The sequence below is a fragment of the Corylus avellana genome, chromosome 3 (genome assembly GCF_965113065.1).
Source record: "Corylus avellana chromosome 3, dhCorAvel1.hap1.2, whole genome shotgun sequence".
NCBI classification, from domain to species: domain Eukaryota; kingdom Viridiplantae; phylum Streptophyta; class Magnoliopsida; order Fagales; family Betulaceae; genus Corylus; species Corylus avellana.
The window spans coordinates 33,442,197-33,459,001 of NC_142492.1; the positions used below are offsets into that span (position 1 = coordinate 33,442,197).

At 37.5% G+C, this 16,805-nt stretch overlaps 3 protein-coding genes across 3 annotated transcripts; 1 reads left to right on the forward strand and 2 right to left on the reverse strand.

Moving 5' to 3' along the window:
- Nucleotides 1-1,155: 1,155 nt before the first annotated feature.
- On the reverse strand, nucleotides 1,156-7,027 carry LOC132175317 (uncharacterized). The gene is made up of 10 exons (XM_059587210.2): nucleotides 6,880-7,027; nucleotides 6,690-6,764; nucleotides 6,377-6,463; nucleotides 5,547-5,603; nucleotides 3,515-3,607; nucleotides 2,510-2,582; nucleotides 2,281-2,356; nucleotides 1,975-2,065; nucleotides 1,673-1,796; nucleotides 1,156-1,551 (listed from the first exon to the last, which is right to left on the reverse strand). The coding sequence occupies exons 1-10, from the start codon at nucleotides 6,931-6,933 to the stop codon at nucleotides 1,547-1,549; spliced, it is 735 nt and encodes a 244-aa protein (XP_059443193.2). The 5' UTR covers nucleotides 6,934-7,027; the 3' UTR covers nucleotides 1,156-1,546.
- Nucleotides 7,028-7,177: 150 nt separating this feature from the next.
- Nucleotides 7,178-10,376, forward strand: LOC132175316 (pentatricopeptide repeat-containing protein At2g03380, mitochondrial-like). The gene has a single exon (XM_059587209.2). It carries the CDS (start codon nucleotides 7,178-7,180, stop codon nucleotides 9,617-9,619), a length of 2,442 nt encoding a protein of 813 aa, XP_059443192.2. The 3' UTR covers nucleotides 9,620-10,376.
- Nucleotides 10,377-12,622: 2,246 nt separating this feature from the next.
- Nucleotides 12,623-16,548, reverse strand: KLCR3 (Tetratricopeptide repeat (TPR)-like superfamily protein). Its single transcript, XM_059586781.2, has 3 exons — nucleotides 16,216-16,548; nucleotides 13,584-15,644; nucleotides 12,623-13,095 (listed from the first exon to the last, which is right to left on the reverse strand). The coding sequence occupies exons 2-3, from the start codon at nucleotides 15,596-15,598 to the stop codon at nucleotides 12,885-12,887; spliced, it is 2,226 nt and encodes a 741-aa protein (XP_059442764.1). The 5' UTR covers nucleotides 15,599-15,644; nucleotides 16,216-16,548; the 3' UTR covers nucleotides 12,623-12,884.
- Between the last annotated feature and the right edge of the window lie 257 nt (nucleotides 16,549-16,805).

Genomic DNA, 16,805 nt, shown 5'->3' on the forward strand with positions numbered 1-16,805 from the left:
GCATGACAACACCATTCCCGGGCCCTGCCTTCATTTCTTTTTTTTTCTTTTTTCTTTTTTTCTTGTGTTTTGGAAGAAAAATATTAAATATTTTATGATTATAAATATTTTTTTCTGACTTGACCGTTCCAGTTCTCTGAAAGTCTCTGGTAGTTTGTCTCCGGTGGGGCCTCTGAGCTCAAGGAACTGCCTGATTCAGTGTACGAGGGCGTGCATGGCGGATCCCAAACCTTTCCTTTTTAGCTAGTTTAGTTTTTCCTCTTTTCATTATATTCATATCCTCCATTTTTTAAAAAAAAAATAATAAATAAAAACTTAATATGGGTATCTGATTTATGAAATAAAGCATCCTTAATGGTTTGTAAAAGTTTTTTTTTTTTTTTTTTTAATGTATATTGAAGTTATAGTTTTCTATAAATTGTTATGAAGGCTGTGATGACGAAAAAATTTATAATATAACTACTCAAGTTTAAAAATTTAAGAAAAAGGCCCTTAAAAATATGAATTAGAAATGTATTATAAGGGTGTTTTGGGAAATTTATTTCTAATTGCATTGTACAATATTCAGTGTTCTATTCCAATATTACAACAAAACTAAAGAATATAAATAGTTTTTCAATTTCAGCTTTTTTTCATTCTCAATAATAGTAGTTATTTCCATTGCAGCATTCACATTAACTACTCATTTTTCTAATGAAATAGTCGCACTACAATTACAACACGAGCCGGCAATCAAAGTTACATGTTCCTGTGTGACAAACCCGAGGTGTCATGTATCCCCAATTACAAACGTGGTAACTTTCTATACATGTGGGGTTTATTAATTAATAGGATCCTTGTCCCACGGTCCTGCCTTTCTCAGTCAATTATGCCAGTTTTTCTAATGCATTTCAATATGTCACCAAGTCTCCCATAATGTTGACTAAAGGAAAAAAAAATAAAAAAATGAAGAAGATACTGTCCCATAATGGTCAACCAAAGTTATGATGGCCATTGAATGCCCATACTGATAGAGTTATATATATATATAGCATAATAGCTGAGAAGACTGCAATTAGAGCGAGAGATAAGGGTATGGTTTTAATAGCTCTTTCACTGCTGCCAACCAATATATATATATATATATATATATATATATATATGGATAGACAGAACTGAATCCATGTACCAAAACACTTAACAAATGCCAGCCAATTTTGATGGAGACTGCCCTTCAGAGAGGGACAGATAATTCTTACAAATTAATCTGCCTTGAAGTTATGGGTATCACCGTATCAGTGTAAAACTCTCTCCCCCAGTTCTAAAGGATAAACCCAATAAAAGCAAAAATATAATAAACTTCCAAGTTAGTAAAAATAGCCAACAAAAAATACAACCGCATTGGTATTGACAAACCCATTTCATATGGGATTCCGCGACGGGGGGCGGAATGGACAGAATTTGTTGTATTTTGTAATGCAAACCCCACGTGACACCATGCTCCTCTCGTAGAAGAGACACTGGGTAAATTTGACAGCTACGAAGCATGTATTTTCTCTTCTTTTCATCACGCTGCAAACAAAATTTTAAAGAACTTTGTTTCATATACAGATAAGAAGCTAGAGAAAATGACTTGAAAACGACAGCAGCCAATAGATATGGAGGTTGGGGGATCATAATGTATTGGACTGACTTGATAACTTTAAATTCTGCAGCAATTTCTCCACCATAATTCTCTGCTGCACCCCACTCAATGATTCTGAGTTCATAATTGCATTAGCAGCAACAATGACTGTAGATGGAGTGGTGGCATTGACCTATAATTCAATCAGATATTATAAGATAGTAGCAAGTGGTTTCTGAAGATAAGGTTGTAGCATTAAACATGACATGGGCTTCAAGCCCATATCAGGAGAAGGTTATATAGAATAAAAGAATTTTAAACGGGGGGCGGTCTAACCCAACCACAATAAAGTAGATCCTCAAGAAGTATACCCAAACACGGCCATTTAATCCAACTGCTATCTCAAAGGAAAGCTGCTTCCCTAGAGCCTCAAGAACTGGACATGTCGGTGAGCTCAGAAGCCTAGAAACAAGACAAGTTATGTCATAATAGCAGAAAGAAAATCTCATGTTTCATAATTATGCTATATACTAGGCTGCATAGCTTATGATTTCCCATCAAAAGGAAGAAGAAAAAAAAGTGCTATACAGTGACGTGTGTTAAGATACAGGAGCCTTTTGTACTTGAAAGATCTAGCAAACATCATTTCTGAATTAAAGGGGAAGCACAATTCTCACATTCTTGATAGACCAGTTGAAGATTCGAACATGAAGCCGTCTTTAAGCTGGCCAAATTCTGCTGCTTTTCCACCGACTGTAAAATGCAAAACATGATAATGAAAAGGTCATGAGAGAGCGGAAAATCAAATCAATAATAAACCTTGAGAACCTAACAAAAATTCAGAAACATGACATATTTAAGGGGCACACCAAAAAAAAAAAAAAAAAATTAAAGATAAAAACGTACCATCAGTGCATGAGAGCTCTGGATTCATGCCAGGGTTTGCCTTCACAACCCGAACATAGAGCAAAGTACCTGCCTGCAGCATGATGCATTAACAAAAAAAAAAATATTGCAGAAAGATAACGCACATCAAATAAATAATTATGTTAACCAGTCTCACTTTCTAACTGAGTATAAAGCAAAAGACAGAAAACATTAGAATAAACAAGTGATCAAGAATAGAAACTGTCAGTGACTTCAATACTACAATCAACTTTCTTAAAAGTTAAAATTTTTGAAAGACTATATCTTAATTCATAACAAAGAATTGACCATAGTGTATGGCCTAGCTCTCAGTGCAGTCAAACATGAAAAGAGAAGGTTGATACTATTAACTCATAGCCACTTATCAGCTCCAATTTATTTAAAGGCTTTAATTTCTGCATTAATAAGAGTCACTTTTTTCTTTAAGGAACCAACGTGTTGTGGAAAGAAATGCATCAAGCAGGTATCAGATGTAGAATTAGTAATATAGTTTACAGCTTTGTTCTCTTATCTGTGTGAAAAAGTACCCCCTGAAATAAAAAAGACCACACCTCAAGAAGTTGAACCCTGTTTCCAGTTTTTAGAAGACATAAGAAAAACTATTTCTCAACAATCCCTGCAGGGACTAGGTATTTATGTTTTCAATTAGTTCAAGAAGATCCTTGACATCATCTATATATTGCAGGTAGCCAGAATTTCGGCACCAACAGCAAAATCAAGACCAGCAGCTTTTCAAGTAACCTTCAGAGGAACAAGTTCAATAGGGAGAAAGCAGCTTTAAGTTTATACTTTTCTCTCCCTAATGGTTACAACTTAAAGAAAAAAGATAACACAACGTTGGAAAACGGAAAATACAAGCAATTGACTTCCCAGACATGTGTAGAGTGCTGCTTGGGTTCATAGTGCACTCCATCTCTAAACTAAAGGATGTACGACTTTGTTTTCACAATTGACACATAAGCATGACTTTTAACTTGTACACACCTCAAACTTTGGTATGTTTCTCCTTGTTCCTCCTTCAAATGCTAGCACGGGCAAAAATGCCAATGCAGGTCCTCTTATGTCCACAAGGAAGTTCTGCAAATGAGGGACAAAAAAATCACAGAAAGGTATCTTAGAGTTCATAAAATCACAGAAAACCTTTTGACATTATGTAATTCAAAGAGTTTGAAAATAAAAAACCAGTAATTTACATAAGAGAGTATGTCACAATGGGATGAGGACATGGAAAAACAAGCACACCTAAGGAATAAGATCCAGAGCATCATGACAAAATATCTCCATAACAAATAACATTACAAAAGTGGATAATTACAGGTAGCATCACCTCCCAAGCAATAACGTTTCTTTCAACTTGGTCATTCAAGTTGAAGATTGCATCACTCTTCTTCCTCCAATGCTCTTCTCTCCAGCCCATGCATCATTACCCCCACCCTCTTTTTTCTGTCCTCTTTCCTACTCATCACTAAAACACCCAACAAGTTTCAAGATTCAAGTTGATCCTGACAAACCCCTTTCTTCTTTTTGATAAATGACTCTTAACATATGTGTTATAATTGCTGAAAAACAACTACCCCATTTAACAGCAGCCGTATCCATGGCTCTATAAATTTTTATTTTTTTTATTTTTTGTCACTCAAGCAGCAACTCAGCACACCACCGCAATTGCTTTGCTCCTAATCCTTGTCTTCTTCTCCGGCAAAGCCATAAAGAGAAAAATATATCCTTTTGATGCCTAATTGTAAAATGCATATATCTGGCAAGAACGAGACACAATCCCATCAGAAGCATGACCATTTCTTTTAGTCTAAATGGTCCAAATTAAACACAGAAGCATTACTCTCCCCATGACAATATTTTCTTGTCTCCAAATCTCCATGCCAATCAACTAATAGATCTAGCACAAACCTTGGAAGCACCAATTGCAATTTACCTTCTTTTTTTTTTCAAGTGGCCAAACAGTTTAACTATCAAAGAGAATAACAGAGGACACATAAATCAATATATATTTCCTGACTGATCATACATTCTTTCCTGTCTATAAAAAAATGACTTGTTTCTAATTATATATATTCAAAAAGTCATTCAAATTTCTTGTCAACAGTAGTAACCCTTCCTAAAATGAATGTATATGTGTATCATCACCCAAAATGTTGGGCTAATTCAACAAGCAGCGCGTGCACACACAAACAAATAAAGAAGGGGAAAAAAAAAAGGTAAATTGCATTTTCACACCCTAAACTATTGGGTAATATGTAACCATTAACTTTATGAGCAATCAACTACCTTAGCTATGAGACTAGTTGCAAGGTCCTGCCCCCCTCTCCCACCATTAAATTTTCCTTAATTTCTGTCAAATTTAACCTTAGAATTCACATGATTAGGATGCAATTACAGAAAAATAAAAGAAAATAAGCACATGTGAATGTGATAAGCAATGACCTGCACCTCTCCCCAACTATTAAAATTCCTTAATTTCTGTCAAACTTAACCTTCATGCTTATGATGTAATTACAAAAAATAATTACTAGATCATGAGATAATGTGATAAGGACATTAATTCCAAGGTCAAGTATAATGGAAACTGGAGAAACTGTGATAGCATTTGACCCATAATATAGAGGGGTTGGCTACTATAATTTAAAGTTTAGAGGAAAATTGCAACTGCCCTCATAGTGTCTGGCAGAAAAATATAATTTATCCAAAAATGAGTTACACAAATGCATATGGATAAAAACACAAATAATCAATCACACAGACACACAAGTATTAAAAAACAATATTTTCTTAACCCTTATATAGGCAATTTCAGTCTATAGAAAAAAACAATCACTATGATTTCAATAAATTCAAAGATAAATCGGTCCTAATGTATAGTGTATAGATTGGTAACAATTAAGGACACGACTGGTCTGATTTCAAAAATAAACTAAGCAGAAGTAGGATGAAGGTTACTACTAGCATTAGAGGATTAATAAGACCAAATTCAATTATATGATAAAGTAAAATTTCTTACATCTGCTCTAGAGTCTACCACAATTCCAAGAACAGAATCCCCTGCATGCGGTTCATACTGTACAAAGGAAACAAATTACGACATTAAAAGAAGAGACAAAAATAAGGACAATTGAACTAAAACTTACAAACATTGAAGTATACAAAGTTGTAAAAGGAAAAGCTCCATTTTCAATACAAAGATCGATCAATTTTCACTACACATTCGGAATAATCACGAACCAGCACATCATCCGCAACACATCTCTACAAAGTAATAACCCCCTCCCCCAACCCAAAAAATATATATATAGGGCAATGTGACCTAAAATGTACTAATCCCCATTTGTTGGTTTTAACACCATCGCCTACCATTGCAAACTGCAATTCACTTCACTATGAGAAGAAAATCTGGAACAACATGCACAATAGGTTAATTTTCTCTACCTTCTGCAGTGCAAAACAATAGTCATACCTAAGATGCCTCAAGAACCAGAAAAAACGCTAACAATCACAATGATATGCATGTTAAATCACTATTTAATCAAAAATCTTAAGCTAATAGGAAATAACAAGTTTAATTATTTAATTAATATTTTAACGCTCTGTAACATGCAGGACGAGACATGTTTAATTGAAAATGAGGATAACTGAAGAATCATGTTTGAACTTAGGATCTTCACTTTGACCATATTAAATCACTACTTGTCTCAAAACTTACCTATGAATTTAATCATTTATTGATGAAGTTAATGCTTTAACAGTACAAACACACTTGAACAAGTAAAACTCACAGCTCGCCTATATTCATTCATCGTCAATACCCAGCTACATCATAGCACCCATACTCACCCTTTTGTTGGAGCTCTCGACCCAATATTTGTTTGGCCTTGTGAACCTGAGCTTCCCGGCCTTCACGACGACAATGGAATCACAATCCTGGAAAATCAACCACGTTGAACGCCAATGAACCTCTAACCCATCGAAACAATGCCAATAAATATATAGTCTTTGCTTTATGCTAATAAAATACACTCAAGCTTTAAGTCTACGCTATTTACAAAGGAATATCTACACTTATTCGAGAAAAATTCAATTTTTTTTAGCTTTTTGAGAAAGAGGAAGTAGAGAATGGAAAAGAAAAAGAAACCCTAGGCAGAGAGACCTGACGGAGACCACCGCCGAGCTTTATGGTTTGGTTGGTCAAGTTTGAGAGATCCAGAACCACGTCCCCCGGTACCTAAACCAACCAATCAGGAATGTAATACCGCTTAATTCAGCGATTTTCGTAACCACTCTAGGGAACCGAAGTGAACACAGAGAGAGAGAATTAGACTATAAATGCATATACTCACGACTAACTGATCGAGGAAGCTTGTCGGCGAAGAACCGGAAGGTTTGTTTTCCATCGCTTAGGCCGCGAGTTTTTGACGGAAAATCGGCGATTGGATTTTGGAACCTCTCGGCGCTGTGCGGTAGTGAATTGGGACGAAGAAAGAATGTAGCGGGAAAGAGAGAGACTCGGCAACGACACCGTTTTTATGACTTTCAAACTGGGGCTCAGGGGCATTTTGGTAATGAAGCAGAGTTCCAACCCTAGCCTTGATCGACACGTTGTCGTTTTTAAGTGTTTTCTGAGGAAGCTTAGCAAGAATGGCGATTGTGAGACCACTAGGTTCACCTAACGGCCACTGTACGGACCACAGCTACCTGCAAAGACCTTTTAAGGTGTACCACTACGCTCTCGGCCATACCCTTAATGGGGCAAGAGCTTCTTCGGTATGTTACGCTATCAAGTTTCAAAATTATAGCACTTCGGTACAGTTCCAAGAAAACCCTTCTAAGAAATCAGTTGTTAAACCTGGGTCTTCGGATAATCAGACTTTGAATAGTGTTTCATCGGCTAATCAGTTGATTAGGGAGTATGTAGATGATGGGTTATTTGAAAATGCAATAAGGGTTTATCTTAGAATAATTGAATGTGGTTTCCCAGCTGAGCAATTTAGATTCTTTCCGTGTTTGATTAAGGCGTTTGGTGGACTTTCTGATGTAGACATGGTTAAACAAGTTCATGGGCATGTGTTGAAATTAGGAGTTTTAGACGATGTTTATGTTGGGAACTCGCTTTTGAGTGTGTATTGGAAATGCGGTGCGGTCAAAGACGCAGTCCAAATGTTCGACAAAATGTGTGAGAGGGACTCAGTTTCGTGGAATGCGATGATATCAGGGTTTTGCCAATCTGGATATTACATGGGTTCATTGTCAACTTTTAGCAGGATGGTTTGGGAGTATGGTGTATACCCAAATCGGGTAGCTTGCCTTTCAGCACTCTCTGCGTGTTCTTCTATTGAATCTTTGGTTCACGGGCAAGAGATTCATGGGTTTGTCGTGAAAAGTGGATTGAGTGTTGATGAGTTTTTAGTCAGTGGATTGATTGACATGTACATGAAATGTGGGGATATAAGGACTGCAGAATATATTTTCAAGGGAATTCTTGATAAGAAGTCAAGCAGAGGAAATACGGTAATATGGAATGTGATGATTTTGGGCTTTGTCTCTAATGGGTGTTTGTTGCAGGCATTGGATTTTTTCCTTGGGATGTTGGAATGGGGGATTATACCAGATACTTCTACTTTGGTGCCTGTTTTAGTTTTGTGTTCCCAGTTGTCAGATTTAGAAGTAGGAAAGCAAACCCATGGAATCATTGTCAGCTTTGGAATGGATAACGATGTAAGAGTTGAAACAGCTCTTATAGACATGTACTTTAAATGTGGTGATCCTGAAACTGGTTTGAAAATCTTCAGAAGGTCCCAAAATCGTAACTTGGTCATGTGGGGTGCAGTAATCTCAAATTGTGCTCAGAGTGGTTGTCCTGCTGAGGCGCTGGAATTATTCTATACCTTCATATCAGAGCCTGGGTTTGCTGATTCTGGAATACTTCTGGCTGTGCTGCGAGCATGTTCATCATTGACTATTAAGCCAAGAGGCATGGAAATCCATGGATTAGCAATAAAAACAGGGTTTAGTGATGACGTTTTTATTGGTACTGCCCTTGTTGATTTGTATGCAAAATGCAGAGACATGGAATCTGCTCAAAAAGTTTTCCATAGATTACCAACAAGGGATATTGTCTTGTGGAATTCTTTAATATCTGGTTATAGCCAGAATGAGCGCACGGATGAAGCTTTGAATGCTTTTCATGATATGCAATCTGAACGAGTTGCACCCAACAGTGTAACAGCTGCTTGTATTCTCTCTGTATGTGCTCATTTGTCAGTCATGATCCTGTGTAAGGAGGTACATTGTTACCTATTACGGCGAGGGTTTGAGTCTAATGTTCTTGTGAGCAATTCTCTAATAGCTGCCTATGCTAAGTGTGGAGATATATTTAGCTCAAGGACTGTATTTGAGAAAATGCTTGAAAGAAATGAAGTATCATGGAACTCAATTATTTTAGGGTTGGGAATGCATGGCTATACAGGTGAGATGTTTGTTTTATTCAAAAAGATGAAAGAAATAGGCATGAAGCCCGACCTTGCAACTTTTACAGCTCTTCTTTCAGCATGCAGCCATGCAGGGAGGGTTGATATGGGATGGAAATATTTCAAAAGCATGGCTGAAGATCACAAACTTAATCCTCAACTCGAACACTATACTTGCATGGTTGATCTTCTCGGTCGAGCTGGCCATCTAAAGCAGGCATATGATCTGATTGTGGCTATGCCTTGGGTCCCAGATGATCGCGTATGGGGTTCATTGCTTGCATCATGCAAAGCTCACGGCAGTGAAAAGCTGGCAGAACTTGTGGCTAACCACATTTTCAAACTTAATCCTACATGTGTTGGTTACCGTGTCCTCCTTTCAAACATATATGAAGGTTTTGGGAGAAAGAATGAAGTTACTAGAGTTAGATCAGAAATAAAAGATATGAGACTCAAAAAGCAGCCTGGATGCAGTTGGATTGAAGTTGATAACAAAATTCATATATTTATTGCAGGTGATAATTCGCACCATCAGTCAAAAGAAATATATGGTGTAATAGAAAATTTAACTACAGAGATGAAAAGGGCAGGATATAGCTCTCAAACACAATAAGTTGTTGGACCTGATGAGTCTAATGCTGAAGGTATAAATTCTGTAAAAAAAATTGATTTGCTATTCTGGTTGTACAAAATGTAGGTATATTATTTCACCAAAGTGTGTTCATAGTAATGAACTGATGCTTAATGGCAAGACTGTTGCTGCTGCTAAACCTGCTATCAGTAGTGCGACGTAGGCATCATGTCTTTAGTGATTGAGGGAGATTATACCCGGTCAACATGTGGATGCAAGCGGGAGAATATTTCAGACACCTATGTTGCTCTTGTTAACAAATCTCGCTTCCCTTCTTCAAGAATTTCCGGAGCTTAAGCATGATGTGCTGACATTTCTTTCTACCGAGATTCATAAATGGAACAGGAAATCAGGGGTAGTCTTCCAGATTTTCTGCTGTTAGGTGATGGCTATGTCATCATCTAATCACCACCGGAATGCTTCATGAATTTTTCCCAATTCAGCAGGTAGGTGATGCTTCATCACAGCTTCTTTGATGGTCGGTGATGCCTTTGTAATAATGTACGGCAAGGTTATAGAGGAGTCGAAGAAGCTTTTCTTAGCTAAAAGCTTAACGAAGTTGAAGTTAAATGAAGTTTGAGAATAGCTAAAAAAACAGATTCATAAACAGAACAGGAAATCAGATTTTCTGCTGTTTTACGATGGCTGTATCATTATCTAATCACGTCTGGGCTCGTTCATGATGTTTTCTTAATTCAGATGGTAAGTGATGCTTCATCACTAACCTCTTTGATGGTCCGTGATGCCTTGGTGATTATCTTTCTGGTATTTCAGTCGTCTGGTATGCATTTAGATTACTTAGCATGGTGTAAATTATCACAGCTTAAGAAAACTGAGAAAGCTTTGGGGCTCCTGGTTACAGTTAGGGCTGGGCGTTGATAAAAAAATTTTTGTTTCGCCAAAATGTCGGTAAAGTCGGAAATTTCACCGACTTATTCCGCCAAATTTTTGTCCTGACACCGATAGGCGGTCGGTAAAGTCGGTATGTAAAAAAATTGAAAATTATCAGCGAAGTCAGTCGGGTAAAGTCGGTTTGGTTAACAAATTTTATTTTGCCTACCGAACTGAATTTGTCGAAAAATAAAAAAAGAAAAAAAAAAAAAAAAAAAAAGTTTCACCTACTGCCCATTAGTTAATCGGTGTCTGTAGAAGTTGGTCGGCTATCAGTCGGTAGATAGTCAAAAGTTGGTAGGCGGTGAATTTGCCAGGTCTAGTTACAGTTGTAGTTCAAGGACACAGTGTAGGGAAGGCTGTCCATGATGCAGAGTATTGAGGTGGTTCCCAGCATCTTAAGCAGAAATAAAGTGAAAGGATGTACGAGCACCACCGCGCTTGCTGCCTGCATTAGGTGTTTTGTTTCTCACCCTGAGTGGTGTTCTGGTTATACAAAAAGTAATTTTCTAAATAGCATTTCTCATTAGTCAAAGTAGTGGCACTTCTCCCTATCAAATTTTATAACAGTAGAGAAGCGTTTCCAACACATGGTCTAAACAAAATAGTGAATCAGGGAAGTACTATATCAGATTTTTCTGCTGTTAAATGATGGCTGCTTCAGCACCTAATCACATCTGCGTTGGTTCATGATGTTTGCTAAATTGAGAAGGTAGGTAATGAATACTTCACGACAACCTCTTTGATGGCCAGCTATGTCCTTGTAAACATGAAGTGCATTCCTTTCCAAAAATTTACTGCAAATGAGGTGGGCAGAGACACTGTTGATAATGTGGGGTACTGCCAGACGAAAGTACAATGATTTTAAGACATTTGAGCTACTTTGGGACCCTGCTGCATTCTTAAAGCATTAGGTGGTTGAATGATTTCTTTGTCATTCCCAGTTGTGTTCTGATCAAAATATACCAACACCACAATTGGTGACACACACACACCACCATCTCTACTGTTACTTCATGTCCAATGATGAATAAACCAGATAGGAAAATTTAAGAAAAACAAGAGCACATATGTCAAAAGCAGAAAGTTCTCCCCAGAGATTGTGTTGTGTTCAAAAATTAGTATTGACACAGGACACTCGTTGGCAATTCTTCAAATGGTTCAGAAGGGCTCATTTACCAACGTCTTTTAGGGTTGCTTTTTGGTTTTGCTTGGTTTTTAGCAGAAAAAGTAAAAACACTAAAAAACAATTCAAAACACTCAAAACTATTTTAATTTTATATTACGTCACAACTAAAAAGCAAAAAGAAATATTTTTTAAGTAAAACCAACCCCAAATGATCATGTAGAAGAATATGTATTAATAAATGATCACATGAATGGTTGTATAAAGGGTGAATTATTCTTCCTACTTCTATCTAAAGGCTAAAACTTTCAATAAATAATTAACGCCACAATTGCATTGGGACAATGATCTTTACGTACTACCTAAAACCCACAATCAATAAGTTGTCTACCAAATTGAAACCACCCAAAGCTACCTAGTAACTACCTCGTAAAAAGTGGAAGAGGTGGCTTAAAGGCAAGTTTGACAGAACAACATAGGTGTTAAGTCAAAATTAGATTTGGATGTTCAGCAAGTATAGTGACACCAACACCATTTAGATTGTTAAAAGCAACAATACAAAATTTAGACTCTGAAATAGAGAGGATCCCATTTAAAGAAGCCAATTACTAGACCCTATCACATCAATAATTGTTGTATTAATATTAAAATAATTTTATTCTCCGCAACCATTTTATCACACCACACCCCGGCCGACATTGCATAAGTTGAACGGCCACTTAAAAGAACAAAACTTTCTACCTTCCTAACCTATAAATTGGTAGGTATTTTGATTCACCATTCAACATAAACGGATGCATTATCCTTATACCATAACTATCTTCTTGTTAACTTAAAACAACTGATAAAAAGTTTGAAATATAATTTAAACTTCACAAGGCAGCAATCAATGTTTTAAAAATTACAGTAAAAACACATTAGAACAATCTTCATGTTATAGCAGTGTAAACAAATTTAGAATTCTTACATGATCCAAAAGAAATTATTGTTACAGAATACCATAATTACTTCAAAAGTGGATTACAAAATAATATAACCTTTAACCAATAATCCAATCCGTGAAACAATAGTACAATTGAACTCTCCACCCTGCAATTATTTCATTCAACCGAATCTGATCAACACCCCTCCAAATCCCCGCTCTTTCTTCTGCTCTCTCTTTCTTTTTTTTTACACATAAATAAGACCTATAATACATGATGTTCATTCCTGAATCTATAAACATTCTCATCATACCTTGACGCCATCATTGTTTACACTATGAGAGTTGGCATCGAGGAGGTTCTCTAGTGATCTGGCCTTTCTGTTTCGACCTCTGCCTGCTTCTTTTAATAACTCAGCCAATCTCCTCTTCTCATCATCTACATCAGGATTTGCTGTCCCAAGCTTTTCCTCCCTCGTTCCAACAACATGTTCCAAAATTTCAATCGCATCATCCAACCTGCGTGTAATATGACAAACAGCACAACTGGTAAACAGAGATAATGTATTGCTCAGCATTCACAGCTAGCAACAATGTTAAGATCCTAATAAATCATTCTTGTTCCAAAACATGCAGTAAATAACTAGAATATATTTCTTTAGACAATTCATTTCTCAATTTCAGCTTTTTCTGGTAAGCAGAATTCACAATTCAAATTTAAAGATTTGCCTCTTGAACACATTAAAAGCTCGTTTTTGGACGACACGTAAAAGGAAAGGAAAACAGAAGTGCATCATAACTCAAGCAACTGAAGCCTTAATACTTTATTGCAATGAATTTTAGTATCGAAAGAAGAGTAAAGCAAATCTTAGCCGATTCATTCATCTTGGTTTTGGTACTACCTAAGATGCCTAGTCAAATAAGGTAACATAAAAAATCCCAATTACAAGTCAGGCACAGTTTACAAAAAAAAAAAAAAAGGAAGAATACATGGAAAAAGGGTGCACCTGCCAACTGCATCATAAGTGCCCGCGAGATTGCTACACACTCCAAGTGTGTCAGGATGATATGGTCCGCACACTTGTTCCAAAACACTCCTGGCTTCTTCAAATAACTCTGCAGCCTCATTTATAGAAAAGCGCTGCACACAAGCAAGGCCCATTTGGTTGAGAGCAATTCCAAAGAAGGCAGATTTCTTCTCTCCACTTGCACGGAGCTTGGAAATGGCATTCTTGAAGGAATTGTAAGAGTCTGAATAATTCCCCAACGTGTAGTACATGACCCCCATCTGGGCTTCTATGCTGGCTATTGTGCTTTGCTGACCAGGGGCATCATCATATATCTTTAATGCCTTCTGTAGCAATTTGAGAGCTTGCTCAAGCTCATCTATTGATTCATAGATAGCAGAAACATCTGTGAGTCCACTGGCAATCTCCTCAGGAGGGACCCCAAGAATGGGCTTTTCATAGATCCGGAGGGCACTTTCACAGTATGATTTTGATTCCTTTACTTTACCCGTCTTGTTATACACGTCAGCCAGACGGACAAAGACTGAGGCAACGGCAGGATGATTCTCTCCTTTGATGGTCTTGAAAACTGTGAGTGCTTTCTGATAAGCGAAAATAGCTTCATCATACCGGGACAAAGATAAGTATGAATCACCAATGCTGCAATCAACAGAAGCGACCTCCACTTCCTGACCATTGGCCACCATGGCCATGCTGGCTAAAACAAGGTGCTCAAGCGCAGCTTCATGATCTTTCTTTGTTTCACATATAAGACCCATAAGCCTCCTATCTGCTGCCTCTTCAAGAGAAACAGGTGAACCATTCTCTCTATGAATGTCAAGTGCCATCCGGCAGAGCCTCTCAGCCTCATCAAATTGCAGTGCTTGAACATGAGCTTCAGCCAAATACCTACAAGTCTCGCCAACTCTTGGATCAGTCTCTCCCAGAACTTGTCTCTGGACTTCAAACCCTGTTGTGTAACACATTATTGAATTCTCAAGCTGGCCAACCATTGCATAAGTATCACCCAGTTGCATGTGACCAGCAAATTTACCAAGGGCATGATCTTGACCTTCCTCAATAGCTGGAATTGCAATTGAACGCTCAAGAATTGGAATTGCCTCACTGTACTGGCCTAAGCTGCAGTATATTGCCGCTGTAACGTGCAAGCACATGACCAGTTCTAAACTGGGCTTCCCATTTGCACATATTTCAAATGATTTTGCTGCTCGAAGTGCTAATTCGAGTGCTTTCTGGGGATTATCCCCTGAAGAGATCAAATCCCTTGCTTGCTTAAGTAAAAAGGGTCCCAGATCTGGATTGGCTAAGTCTGAGTCCGTCAAACCCTGAGATCCATTCTGTAACTTAGACCCTACTGAAGGCAAATTTCTCTGTTTCTTCACATGAGTGACACCCGCATTTTGTTTTTTCAAACTCTTATCATTCCGCTTATCGGTGGGTGGTACCTCGGGAGGACTTTTGACCTTAGGACTAGGTTTTGATGATGCTTCACAGTCCACCTGTGGCCGAGAAGCTTTCTTCAAGCGCCCTGGAGAAACAGACTTTGTGCTTGCAGATTGGGACTTGTCCACCTTCCCTGACTTCTTCCCAGTGGATGAATTTCCCTTCTTAGAGGAAGAATCACTATGAGAATCACTCTCTGGTTTATCAACCACTTCTTCTTCCATTATCTCCAACTCCTTCATCTCCCCTCCCACGAGATGGCGTAACTCCGAATCAATCCTAGACTCTCCACCATCAGATGCAAAGCTTCGCCTAGAGGGTGACTGATCAGAACTTTGCATGTCACACACATTTTCATAAAGCTGCTCAATTGAGGGCTCAACCACCCCATTAACAGGGGGATCAATACCTGCACCCCGAGGGCTTTGCGGACTCAAAGTACCCTTCAGAGACTTATTTGCAACTGAATTTTCCTTGAGAGCTCCAAAATTTCCATTCGGTTCATTCACAACCCCTTCTTCAGTGATTTCATCCATAACAATGCCAGGCATCTTTATGTCCCCAAATTGATGAGAACTCCACTATCTAATAAGTTATCTACAGCAAAAGTTCCACATACAGAATTCATTCAATCAAACAACAGTCACAGCAGATCGAACCAAGGAAAGCATATACTTTTACAAAACTTTCCACTTGCATACACTCACACTACTATAAATTTCCAATTGCATAGAAACTGCACAAATCAATACTTTAACTTAAACAGATGTTAGAAAAGTGAATTGAACACAAAGCATGAATGTTTCTAAAATCAAAGATTTCAACTCGTGAACAAACTGCTGGCAAAACCCTCTATATTTAGCCCACACATATAACGAACAAAAATCAAGTAAGTCGAACAAAACTTAAGCTTTACTCGTTTGTTCCTCGTCAGATCTTCATAAAACCAGGAGAAACTTACCCAGATATCAACTCATAAGAAATTGAACCATACAAATAAGTGAAATAACAAAACTCCAATAAATCAAATGAAATAATAACACAAGGCCGTACACAACATCACAAAACATTGAAAGAAAAAAATCATTAAAAAAAACAAAGAAACAGAATTGGGTTCAACTATAAGTGAAGATACAAATCAAAGGGAAGCAAAATTGGAAAGCCATACCTTTGAAAAGCACCCAACAAATTTCAGACAAAAAGGGTTGTGTTCTTTGGGTGACACACAAATACAGAGAGATACATAAGCTGAAAAAAAACGTCTCCTTTGGTTGTGGGATATATACAAGCCTGCGGTGGTGAACGAGACAGGAAGGAGTGACTTTGACAAAAGGGTTGGTGCAAAATGGGAACTTTCCGAATAAAATAATTTAAAAATGGATTTAAATTAACAAAAATGTTGAAAATAAAATTGGGTTTTGTGCAGAGATGGAATGTCAGAGAGATGCGAGAGGTCAGAGGGCGACTTCTCACTTTCTCCGGGCGAGCGGCCTGCAAACTGCCCATTTGCCTTTTCATTTTTCTGTGTCTTTCGCTGTAACTTGCCCACCTGGCGCTGTAAAAATATTAACAAGCTTGTACTTTTCCAGGACACTGTGCTCCCTGAAATTTGTTTTTTTCTTTTTTCTTTTTTCTTTAACAAAAATTTGTTTTCTTCATTATTTAGCTTCTTAATAAAAAATTATTTAAAAAATAAAAGGTAGAAATAGTAGAATGGATTGGGCTTTGGTGTTGTAAAATAATCTAGATCAGCACTAG